The sequence below is a fragment of the Odontesthes bonariensis genome, chromosome 17, assembly GCF_027942865.1.
Source record: "Odontesthes bonariensis isolate fOdoBon6 chromosome 17, fOdoBon6.hap1, whole genome shotgun sequence".
In the NCBI taxonomy this organism is placed as follows: Eukaryota; Metazoa; Chordata; class Actinopteri; order Atheriniformes; family Atherinopsidae; genus Odontesthes; species Odontesthes bonariensis.
The window spans coordinates 18,196,039-18,208,413 of NC_134522.1; the positions used below are offsets into that span (position 1 = coordinate 18,196,039).

The window sequence follows — 12,375 nt, forward strand, 5'->3', positions numbered from 1 at the left end:
GGTGCCGTGGCCTACTTGAAAGCCATCCAAGGAGACACAGTGGACGTTGGATTTGTCATGGCAAAGGCCAAACTTTCCCCTCAATCAGACCCAACCATTCCCAGGCTTGAACTGTGTGCAGCAGTCTTGGCAGTGGAGATAGCTGAGCTGATTCAGGATGAATTGGATCTAAAGCTGGATGCCACCAAGTTCTACACTGATAGCAAAGTTGTCCTTGGATACATTTACAACCAGTCCAGACGGTTCTATGTGTACGTTCATAATCGTGTCCAGCGTATACGCCAGTCTACCATCCCTGAACAATGGCACTACGTGAACACCGAAGACAATCCAGCTGACCTGGCATCACGGTCGGTTCCAGCAGCACGCCTCACACAGACGATGTGATTCAACGGACCAACCTTCCTGCGCAAGCCCTCCATTCAGCCAGACCCAGCTCAGCCATTCAGCTTAGTCTCACTAGAGTCCGATGCAGAGGTCCGTCCAGTTGTGAAGAGCTACATCACTGATCTACAAGGGAAAGTTCTCAGCACAGAGCGCTTTGAAAGGTTCTCCACATTCGACACTCTGCAACGAGCCACCGCACTCCTGATTCACATAGCAAGATCCTTCAAGACTCCAACAGGCAAGTGTAAGGGATGGCATCACTGTGACTTACCTCGCTCGGTGGATGAGCTTTCACAAGCAAGAGAAGTCATCCTCAGAGCTGTTCAGAGGAATACTTTCGTGAAAGAATTTGAAGCTTTGGAGAGAGGAAAGCAAATTCCGTTAAACAGCTGCCTACGCTCTCTCAACCCAGTCTTACAGGACGACCTCCTTTGCCTTGGGGGCAGACTGAAGAATGCGGATATGGCTATTGAACAAAAGAACCCTATCATTCTCCCAAAAGAACACCACGTGTCCTTGCTTCTCACCAGATACCACCATGCCCAAGTAAAGCATCAGGGCCGTCATTTAACAGAAGGTGCTGTACGAGCTGCTGGGCTCTGGATCCTGGGAGGCAAGCGGCTTGTTAACTCAACTATTCACAAGTGCATCACCTGTCGCAGACTTAGAGGACGGATGCAGGAACAACAAATGGCAGATTTGCCCACAGAGCGCCTTACAACCTGCCCTCCCTTCACGTATGTGGGCCTGGATGTCTTCGGACCTTGGCATGTTCACACCAGACGCACCAGAGGGACTTAACCTGAGAGCAAGTGCTGGGCCATACTATTCTGCTGCATGAGCTCCAGAGCAGTTCACGTCGAGGTGATTACCTCAATGGACACCTCAAGCTGCATAAACGCATTGAGGCGTTTCTTTGCCATAAGAGGGCCAGCCAAACAACTGAGGTCAGACTGTGGCACAAATTTTATTGGGGCCTGTAGAGAACTCGGGCTGAGTGTAGATCAACCAGGCAGTGCGATGCAGAGGTACCTGCACCAACAAGGATGCTCCTGGGTGTTTAACCCGCCTCATGCCTCACACATGGGGGGTTCATGGGAGCGCCTCATTGGGGTAGCTCGAAGAATCCTGGATTCAATGCTCCGTGATCACAGCACTCGCCTAACTCATGAGGTTCTGTGCACACTAATGGCAGAAGTGACTGCAATTCTGAATGCAAGACCATTAGTTCCAGTATCGAGTGATCCAGAGAATCCATACATCCTCACACCATCGATGCTGTTAACGCAGAAAGTCGGCGTCCCACCACCTCCAGGTGACTTCACAGACAAGGACCTCCTCACTAAGCAGTGGAGACAAGTACAAGCCTTATCCAACTTGTTCTGGAACCGTTGGAGACAAGTGTACCTGTCAACCCTACAAGGCCGCAAGAAATGGACAAGGTCCCACCAGAGCCTGCAAGACGGTGACATCGTCCTCCTCAAAGACAACCAAGTTGCCCGCAATGACTGGCCTTTGGCAGTAGTCACAAAGGCTATTCCAGGAACAGATGGAAGAGTCCGTAAGGTGGAATTAAAGACAGCAAACCAAGGACAATCAAAAACTTACCTTAGACCAGTGACCGAAACTGTTTTGCTCCTGCGCAAGGACTGATGTTTCAGATGTAGTTCTTAGTTGAGTTTAATGTTCATGCTTGTGTAGTGACCTCACAGTGGTCAGGCGGGGAGTGTGTCGCCATTAGGGCGATATATATATAAAGACCTTTATAATGATACCTTTTATTTTGATACGGTTTCCGGTAACTCCTTACCACTTCCTGCCTTGGCATCAGTTACTTCCTACTAAGTTCAGATCTGCTAAAAACGATTTCTACTTAAGTATTCCTGACCATGAACGATGCTAGAAGTAAAGTCGTAAGTAAATTTCATTGTTAAGTTAAATAATTAATGGATTAAGTTAAGTTGAAAGTTGAAAGAGAAGGTAATAAATAGGTTTAAAAGATCGTTTTTATTTACATGTATTTACAAGGATATTTCATGAGACTTCATGTCAAGCTAAACTTTATGTTAAAAACAGTCAAACTTTGTTTGTTGCAGTTTTCACTCTGCCATGTGATGCTGGATTCTTCAAGTAAACAACAGTGAAATGTTAACTACAGTACGGACTCCTGGTTATTGCATCAGAGTTTAACTTGTTGGATAGCTTCAGTTAATACACTGCAGTGAGGACAACACAGCCAGTGTTTGCTTTTTTTTATTCTAAGGCTACAGTATAGACATGATTCTAAAGTAATATAGATGCAGTATTTTTTAGTGCCACACTAATGAAAACAGTTATGCATATTTGTGCTGATAGATCACATAAGCATTAAGATCTTATTAAACACAATAAATCAGCTGCAAAAATAAAACCACTGACTGGTGAAGTGTGTTATCATACTCATCTTGTTACAGTGCAATGCTCTGCTGGGAAAACCTGCATTTTGCCATTCACATGGATGTGACTTCAGCATGTGACCACGTTGATCTGACCTCTGAATGCACTGGCTTGTTAGAGCTGTTTTTGCAGGATGAGAAGAACTTACTAAATACTAGAAAGTTGTCATAATGTCATGTCTGATCAGTGCATGTGTATTCTTGTGCCCGCCCCGTGCTAAAAGGATGCCTTAGATCTTAATAGGTTAAGCAATTAAACTTCACATTGAAAATGCTGGTCCTGACTTCCGGCTTAGCGACTGATGGAGTATAGGCCCATTTATGCCCTACGGAACCGGACGAAATTCGTCTGTCCGGTCCATACGTTGCTCCCGGAGCTTCTGTTTATGCCTCCGTCCGTATTGCGCACGTCCGTAAGAAATCCTCTAGAGGGCGGTATATATTGAGTCATTGTCGGCCGCGGGTTTGAGAAACATGGCGTCAATTGAGGAAGTTGCAGTCATACAAATGTATATACCCCCTGACCATCTCACAAATCCTCTCCTCCATTACCTGGCATTTTTAAATCTTAAAATTTTTTAATCTCCTACTCTTCGTTCTTCTTCTTCCTCCATAACTTCCGGAGCCAACACGCTCCTGACTCTCTACTGCCCCCACGAATTCCTCTGGTATTGCTCCGTTTCGCCCGGAGCTCACCGGATTGCTAAGCTCTTGACCTACGGACAAACTGACGGATGAAACGACCCCCGGAACCGGGTGAAAACGTCCGTTTCCGTATTTACCGTAGGGCATAAATGGGCCTTAAGACGTGCCTGCGAGAGCTCCTGAGAAACTCTCTTAAATGAACATATAGGGCTTTTTCGTGAACTTTATATTATTACATTTTGACTCCACAAGCTCATTGCGACTACATTACGTGCCAAAATGCCAGCAAAACAGAAACATGCTAACAACTCGGCGGCTACGCTAACGAAGCCTACCCCTACGGCTGTACCCCCGGGGAGTGATGCGGCCACCCCTCCAGAGGAAGCTACCACCGTTTCGAGCATAACTTCTGCGGACTTCAAGGCTGAACTTCTCGCCGCTCTTCGAGAAGAGATGGTAGGCATTTTTAAGACGGAATTGAAGACAGCAATGACGGCTAACTTTGCTCAGGTGAAGTCCGAGCTGCAGAGTGTGAAGGCAGAGCTAAATGCTAACATGGCGGCTATCCGATTGGAGGTGGATGTACTTAAGGTAACTGTGACTGACATGGAGGGCTCGCTGTCGTCATGTACTGACGATGTGGTTTCACTCAAAAGTAAGGTGGACAAACTTTCGGCCCAGGTTGTTGCTCTTGACGGTAGATGTGAAGATTTGGAGGCGAGGTCTCGCCGTAACAACATCAGGATAATAGGACTACCCGAGGAACACGGCACGGTTGACGCGTCCACAGTTTCCACCTTGCTGAAAGACGCTGTCGACTTAGGAAAAGAGCTAGTTGTGGACCGTGCGCATCGATCCCTACAGCCTAAACCGCCATAATAGCACGTTTACATTACTATGCCAGGCATGAAAATCCCTCACCTTTCGGCGAAATTCGCCGTTTTAGTCCCAAAATAGGTGACTTGTGTGAATCGTGTAGATCCGAAGAGTTTTTTTTTGGGGGGGGGGGGGGGGGTACATCCACTGACGCATACAAATGGTTACAGCCAATCGAGATTAATAGCTATTAATAACTAGCGCTTCTTTTCTATTGGTGTTCTGATCAGCTGGTACAACCCACTCCTGGTTGCCAGTCCTCGCTTACGAATATTCCACTGATTCAGACAGCAAAGTCACATTTTTATTGATTGACATGGCAACCTCATTTCCCGCTGGATCTAAACTGACTGATGGAAGGTAAGTCGCTTACTGTGGCAAACATGTGTACATAAATGTTATTCTAACATGCGTGCTGAAAATCAAGTTTAGGGCATAACACGTTATCTAGCTCATGACGGCTGCAGATGATAAATACTAGTTGTTACCTGCTAGCCTGCTTTTGCGAGACGAGTGATATGGAAACTAAGCTCAGTGGTGTTGAATGGAGAAATTCCTTGTTCACGCTGGATGGTTTTAAAAAACAGCAGACTTGATTTGGGCGTTTTTTGATAGTTAGAAAGCCGAGATTGTTTTTTTTTTTTGTTTTTTTTCAACTGAGGAGCTCTCTTGACATGGGTTAAGAACTAGTCACTGTTCGCTACAACTTGTCTTGAACACCGTGAGAGCTAGCTAAAGCTCCGGTAGAAATGATTAGCTCCTGTTCGCTCGATATTGTTAATACAGTTAGTGTCAAGCTTGTTTTTAACGCTACGTAACAGAAACACTGGTCGCCAGTAATGTTATTTATTGATTCATTGAAATGTAATGGTTTCAAGACGCCTAAAAATAGCGAACACCGCCCGTCTCGCTCTAAATTAAACACCAGGGTGAAATGATATCTGGTAGTCCAGTGGTTAGTTCTACCCAAATGTGAGAAACAGTGATTGGCCATTCTATTTGCTCTCAAAAGTGCTAGTGTTATGACACCACACAACTAATCTAAATTAAGAGTGACATTTACTTACGACCAATTACTGTTCTGACATCTGGGTAACCATGTTACAGAAACCAGCTCTTTTTTTTAACACTGGCCCAATGGTGGTAAATTTAAGCTTAGTGTGGCTGGTAGAAAAGAAAACGTACTAGCCATTTTGTGTTTGGCTAGTAACATTAATATCTTCTTGTCATTTTGGGTCGTGGTGAAAAAAGTTAATTTCGAGCCCTGTTTACAATTAATACTGATGTTTCATTTGAACTAACACAAAATATTCTTGCAGGATGAGTGTATTAACAGAGGAGGATGCTGCAGCTGTGAAGCAGATAGACTCAGGGATCAAGTGCAGCTGGAGATCGGCTTGGGTCAAACTTGAGGGAAAGGTTTGCGTGAAGGGGCAGGAGGTGTCCTTCAACATAGGGGATGTTTTCCAGAAAATGTGTGTGTGTGTTTGGCGCCAGCAGATCAGTGAAACAGTGTTGGTGAACAAAGCTCGTCATACCCCGCCCCCTGGGCCGCGCGCGCGCTCTTCTCACCTTTTTAACCCCTGACCCATTTTCATGCCTGCTATGCAGACTGTGCCAATATCCTACAACGTGCCAGAACCCAGCGGCAGTTCAAGGTGAAGGACTCAACTATCTCCATCTTCCCAGACTACACCACACGCACAGCCAAAGCCCGTACAGCCTTCAGTGACATCAGACGCCAGCTCAGGGGCATTCCTGACATAAGGTTTGGGCTGTTACATCCAGCGCGTCTCCGGATCACCAGAGGGGATGTCACAAGGGAATTTACATCGCCTAAGGAAGCCGCAGCTTTTGTGAAAACACTCAAGTAGATCTGGGTTTGTTACTGCACAGTTATTGAAGCGCAGGTTTGGGTGTAGGTGTCATTGCAGTTAAAGGCCTACAGAAAGGTGATTTTTTGCACAAAACTGAAATAGCAGATCGATTCCTTATATACCATGGAATTTTTTTATGATTTTAAAATAATTTTAGGCCCCTGGATAGTCCTGATTAGGCCCAATAAACTATCACCACATTTGACTCGAATTTGGCAAACCGACGACAGGTGCGTGACGTCACGCGTGCCAACTGCTGGAACAATGAACATGTCTGATACTAGTAGTTCTAGTAGCGAAGCCAGCAGTTTGCCAGACCTGGACAGCTTCTTCACGGCAAATTTCGAGCCTAATATTGTTGATGACAATGAAGAAGACAATGAAGAGCCTGAGGAAGAAACCGAGGAGGGATTGGGGCTAGAACCATACAGGTTTGAGCCAACCATTGCCAGTGACAGTGGGTCGGAGTCCGAGTCCGAGAGCAGTGGGGACCATGATGGTGATCATGGTGATTTTGGTCGTCTTCAGAATGCCGATTGGTGAGCATACACTGTGTTTGGTCTAGGCCACGAGTCACAAAAGCAGCGTGTAATTGTGCAGCTATTTCCACCGCTGTATACACAGCTGGACTGTTTGGCACCAAAGCAGGAGGAACAAAAAAAGGTCACCGGTAATAAAACATAACAGCCCAGAGGAAAATTTTACTGCTCAAAGCTTGCTCTTCTATAACTCAGGAGACAAATTTGAGATTCTCATCTCAGCCTCATTTTAGTTTCTATTTTGTCTAAAATGTTTCTCATGTGTTTCTCCTAAAATTCACTAGGAGCAATAGGTGAGACAGAGTAATTAGAGGGAGTCATACTTGAGATTTAAGGGAGATACCTTGCTAATCTCAATTCAGTGTTTTTAATGGCTCCTTTATTTCTCCTTGGACAAGAAAATGAGCCATACTGGAGCTGCTATGGAGCAATATGGTGCGCGCGCACGCACGTGCACCATATTGCTCCATAGCACGCACGCGCACACACACACACACAGTAGCATATATATATATATATATATACACACACACATATATATATATATACATACACCCCAACAGCCATCAGGCTATATAATTCTATAGCAAATGAGCTGACAGACAAATTGATTTCCCTTTTGGAATGAATAATCTGAATCTTTATTCAAAATCAAAACAATGACTAAGTACAATGACTGAGTATTTCAAGGAGCTGTAATAAGGTTAACAATAACAATAATGTTTACAAAAAAAAAGTTAACATTGAAAGACAGCAAAAGCTATTCTCACATTATTATAAAAACTGAAATATAAATGCTCTTTTCAGTAAAACTATGTTTTTAAAACAGTACCAATGTCCAACAGTGTTTTGAGCAGTATCAGCACAACTTTACAACAGTGCACATTGCACAACATTTAACAACTTTTAAGAGTCTTTAAGGCCCTCATTCAGCATTTGTATACAGGGACTTTTTTTGAACATGGTCATTTCAACAAATGTCTATCAGTATGCCCTATGAAATACTTCACAGCGTTGAGGCCCTGATGCGGCATTTATTTATGAAGGCTTTTTTTACTTTACTTTTCTCCACCGGTTTCCATCCATCCAGGGTACTACAGCGCATGATGTAAGCTGCAAGAAGAAGAAAAACAGAAAAGAAAGCACAAATTACAAATTTCATAATGTAACAGCAGTTACAATGACAGTATTGAGAGCTTTTTTTATGTCACAAAATTCACATTGAAATATCTCTGGTTCACACGAGGAAATTCAGTAAAACTGTGAGGTCACTGAAACAATCAAAACATTAAAGGGATAGTTTGCCTCTTCTGACATGAAGCTGTATGACATCCCATATCAGCAACATCATTTATGAACATCTTCTTACCCCCTGCTGCGTCCTGTGAGCAGAGTTCCAGCCTCGTTTTGGTGTTGACGAAAGTAGTCCGGCTAGTTGGCTGGGGTTTAAAAAATAAAGCGTTTTGCTTCTCAGAACAATATGCGTTCAACAGAGTAATACATTTGCATCACAAAATTGTTCTCCAGGAAAAAGTCAGACCTCACAATCGCTTGGCCCTATTTTCTCTCCCTTCGTATCACTGCCTGCTGCCGCCTGCCGACAGCCACGCCCGTTACGGTGTTTGCTGCTCGGAAGCAGGGGACTGCTCGGTCTGCACAGTTTACACAGCCCGTAGTGATACGAAGGGAGAGAAAATAGTGCCAAGCGATTGTGAGGTCTGACTTTTTCTGGATGAACGATTTTGTGATGCAAATGTATTACTCTTTTGAACGCATATTGTTTTGAGAAGCAAAACGCTTTATTTTTTAAACCCCAGCCAACTAGCCGGACTACCTTCATCAACACCAAAACGAGGCTGGAACTCTGCTCACAGGACGCAGCAGGGGGTAAGAAAATGTTCATAAACGATGTTGCTGATATGGGATGTCATACAGCTTCATGTCAAAAGAGGCGAACTGTCCCTTTAAATGTAGCTATGTGACACATGGGGTTCTAACACATCAGAAATTATACCAAATTTGGCCAGATATTGTGATGAATGTGAGAAGGGGCAGAAGAAAGAGGGGAAAACAAACTAGAAATTAAAAGTAGAATGACAACAAATTAATTTTTGAAAATAATTCTTCTTTATGTTATGTATTTTAACTGATGGATTTCCACAACCTGTCCATATTTCCATAAATTGTTAACAATGAGCAATGTACTTACTTAGAATCCCACTGACTTTGAACTTATCCAGGACTGTCTTCCCATCTGGCACCTTCCCGTGCTTCCCAAAGGCCACAGCATTTCGGCACTCCTCTGCAGTAAAAAACTCATCGAAAAGAAGATGGAACAATCTGAGGCAGTCCTTCTTTGCTTCTGCATGTATTGCAGCCAGGCGGGTAGAAGACATGAATAGGCCACTTTCTGGAAACAGCTCTTGCTTCCCAGATCTGTGTTTTGGAGCCCCAACATCAGCCTGAGGTTGGATCTGTTCCACTTTGCTCAGAAAGCTTTTTAATGCCTCGAGGTGCTCACCACCTGTGACACAAAATATGAATTACCTTACAGGGACACAGCAGCAAAAATAAACTAAAGAAAAGGAAGAGACTAGTTCAAAATAAATTAATAAAAAAAAAAAAAAATAAATAAATAAATAAAGAGATTTCATGATGGGCTAAGATTTTTACCAAATTGCTAAAAGCTTTTAAGTTTTAGTTTAATTTGGTACATTAGGGAAATTGTGAAAGGAAAAAGTAATAGTGTTAAAGGAACAATTAACTGCAACAGAGAGACAAAATGTACTTACTTATACTGCACAGCACATCCTGCAGTGTGGCCTTCTCCTCCACTAATTTTTCCACCTTTGCCTTGCATGCCCTGCATGGCTTCCATGATCTGTCTTCTCTTGATTCAGGCAAACTGAAAATTGGCTCTCCATATTCTGGAAGTGGATCACGCTCGATGATGAAAGTATCTGCAGATGACGAGCTTGAAGAAGTCTCATGTTCAGATGTACTAGGCTGGCTCTGGTCCCCAAGAACAGCAAGTGTTTGATTTTTACTAGGACTGTACAACATTTTGAGAAAGCTTTCTTTGGCTGTTACAGTAGGAGCTGGTGGCTGTCTTTGGTGATCCAAATCCATAAAAACAGGTTGTTCTGACAGGTCTGAAGATGTGGGCAGTGCCGTGTGAGATTGGTGATGCTTTGAATACTGTGAAAGATTGGAACAATGTGTGACTGGAGACAGAGTGGGTACATACTGGTGGGGCGGCTGGATAGGTGGAAGCTCGTAACATGGATGCGTACGTGGCGATGACTGGGAAACTGGAACCTGGTACTGTGGCCGGGCAGTTACAGGCTGGTGCTGTGGCTGGATAGGTAAAGATGACTCGGTAGGTGGAGGTTGGTACACTGGCCAGGTAGTTGGAGACAGGATGACTTTGTGATCCACAGTATTTGGATGATCCTGTTCAGAGGTGGACTGATCTGTTTGAGGTAGTGATGGAAGGTTGTAGAATCTTTGAGCAGCTGCATCTTTTTTTTTCATGTCTTTCTTTGTGGCCTTCTTGGCATCCACTGTCTTGTTAACTGTTCCAACGAAGTCTACTGTGGCGCTGTAGAACTTGTTGTCGGACCATCTTGCAAGTACTTCTTCCCCTGGCTTCAGATCTCTAAGGCAGGCGGTGGGTTTATCATCTTTGCTTTGTATATCACAGACATTAAAAATCTTTGCCGTGTATCCATCTTCAAAGGTCAAAAATACAAAAAATCCTGAAAATGAACAGATAAAGGAGATTTTGAGTAAACTAGAACAGGCTAAAAATAAATCTTACTTATCATGGTACTATATCTTATTGGTCTCAATTCTAATCCTCTTAGACCTTAGCAAAATAAATTTGTTTCTTCACTTGAGCCTTCAACTAGCATTAACTTTATTCTTTTTGCATAGACTTTATTATCTTGTTTTTTTTAATCAATTTCCCAGCCCCAAATGTAGTGATAATTTGACCAATACAGTTGTAAAATTCTGTCACTAAAATGTATAGTTTCAAGTGGGGGTTACTCTCGCCTTTCTTGACATTTCTTTTGAAAAAATCCTGTAAATCAGTGTTTGTGGCTTAAACTGCCAATATATTGATAATAATAATCCAAGTCATAAGAGACCAGAGACTGTCAAAGATTTTGGTTATTATAGTGTCCAAAGTAAGTTAGAAATGACAATTACACCAAAAATGAGCAGAGCAATGTAGTGAAAAAATAACTCAATTACCATCTGAGTCGTCTTTGGGTGAGCCGGGGTCTGCTTCATAAAAACACATCTTCTTCGGTGGGTTTCGCGCTCTTTTGGGCATCTCTTTTTTGGCATTTCCTGCTGGGCCATCCATTCTGTGAAATACATAAAAGTAGAATACATTTTAATTATTTAAAAAGGTGATTCAATGTCTTATTTAGTTTTATCATGTCATTAAATATCATAATTTGGTACAGAAACTTGTTGAAACATTTGGATACAGAGATGTGTTACTGTAACCATATCAGACAAGTCAGGAACTGAAAAACAATGTCTTAAAGAGGATATATCCTCTTAAATTTCAACACATAACAATTTTGGCCACAGCGAGCACTTTAAATATGCATGAGGCTCCAAAGCAAATATCTTAATTGCCAAAAATCATACCTTTAAGGTAAGATTTGATCACCAAATCAGACTTGCTGTCTTGTTTGCTAATTATATATAAAATATAATTAACCAACCACAGAAATCTGAAGAACTAACACATGAAAAAGTATATAAAATTAAGTTTAAGTCATGAAACAATAAGCATCTGCTCTGAAACACTGGAGGTGTTTGCTGGAGATACTGAACTCTGTCCAGCTGCCTGCAGAACTCCCTTATAAACATACATACATTTACAACAAGCCTTATTTAGAGCAGTCTTGGGTTAAACAACAGGGATAATAATGAAAAAATAACATTCATTAGCCACTTCAATGTCATTCGGCACATATTTTGTAGGTAAAATTTTGAAGGTCAACTATCGTTTTTTAAATTTGAAAGTTTTTTCAATGGAGTTCAGTATTATCTCACTTCACTGTTTGTGAACAAAAAAAATAGCCCAAAGTGCATATTATTTAAATCAGTGGTTCCCAAACTTTTTGTGCCCAAGGCACAACAAAGGACAAGTAAAAATATCTGACTGACCGACATGATTGCATTATGCATCACCGGCCAAACTGGCTAGCAAGTTTTTATTAACACCTACGAAAATTATTTTTAACCCACATATGGCGGGTTGGCGGCTGTTAATGTAGAACCCTGGATATGTCACAAATCTCACCGCACACCCGGACTTGACCCGCGGCACATTTGGGAACCAATGCTCATGGCCACATGTGCTCCAGGCATATAGCCTCACTAGCTAGCTTCACTATTTGCCACATATACCAACCAGTTTCTTCAAAAAAAGTATCTGAACCAACATAAGTACTCGCCATTTAAATTTTTACAAAGTTTTACCCAAATTACGCTTGACAAATATGCCGCTTACCTTCTTTTACGTCCAGTAACGGCTCCTTCTTTCTCCATTTCTCCTGCCCGCAGCCCGCACTCAAACCGTTAAGACTTTGT

General features: G+C 42.7%; 1 protein-coding gene across 1 annotated transcript; it reads right to left on the minus strand.

Moving 5' to 3' along the window:
- Positions 1-7,529: 7,529 nt before the first annotated feature.
- On the minus strand, positions 7,530-9,869 carry LOC142366481 (uncharacterized). Its single transcript, XM_075448376.1, has 3 exons — positions 9,552-9,869; positions 8,969-9,283; positions 7,530-7,872 (listed from the first exon to the last, which is right to left on the minus strand). The coding sequence occupies exons 1-3, from the start codon at positions 9,820-9,822 to the stop codon at positions 7,766-7,768; spliced, it is 693 nt and encodes a 230-aa protein (XP_075304491.1). The 5' UTR covers positions 9,823-9,869; the 3' UTR covers positions 7,530-7,765.
- Between the last annotated feature and the right edge of the window lie 2,506 nt (positions 9,870-12,375).

Excerpts from the sequence above, each read along its gene's own strand:
- LOC142366481 (XM_075448376.1), bottom strand. The coding sequence starts at position 9,822 with ATGTTGTACAGTCCTAGTAAAAATCAAACACTTGCTGTTCTTGGGGAC. Across the intron at positions 9,284-9,551 it reads GGATGTGCTGTGCAGTATAA|GTGGTGAGCACCTCGAGGCA; the intron begins GTAAGTACATTT and ends TTTGTGTCACAG. Across the intron at positions 7,873-8,968 it reads CAAAGTCAGTGGGATTCTAA|CTTACATCATGCGCTGTAGT; the intron begins GTAAGTACATTG and ends TTCTTCTTGCAG.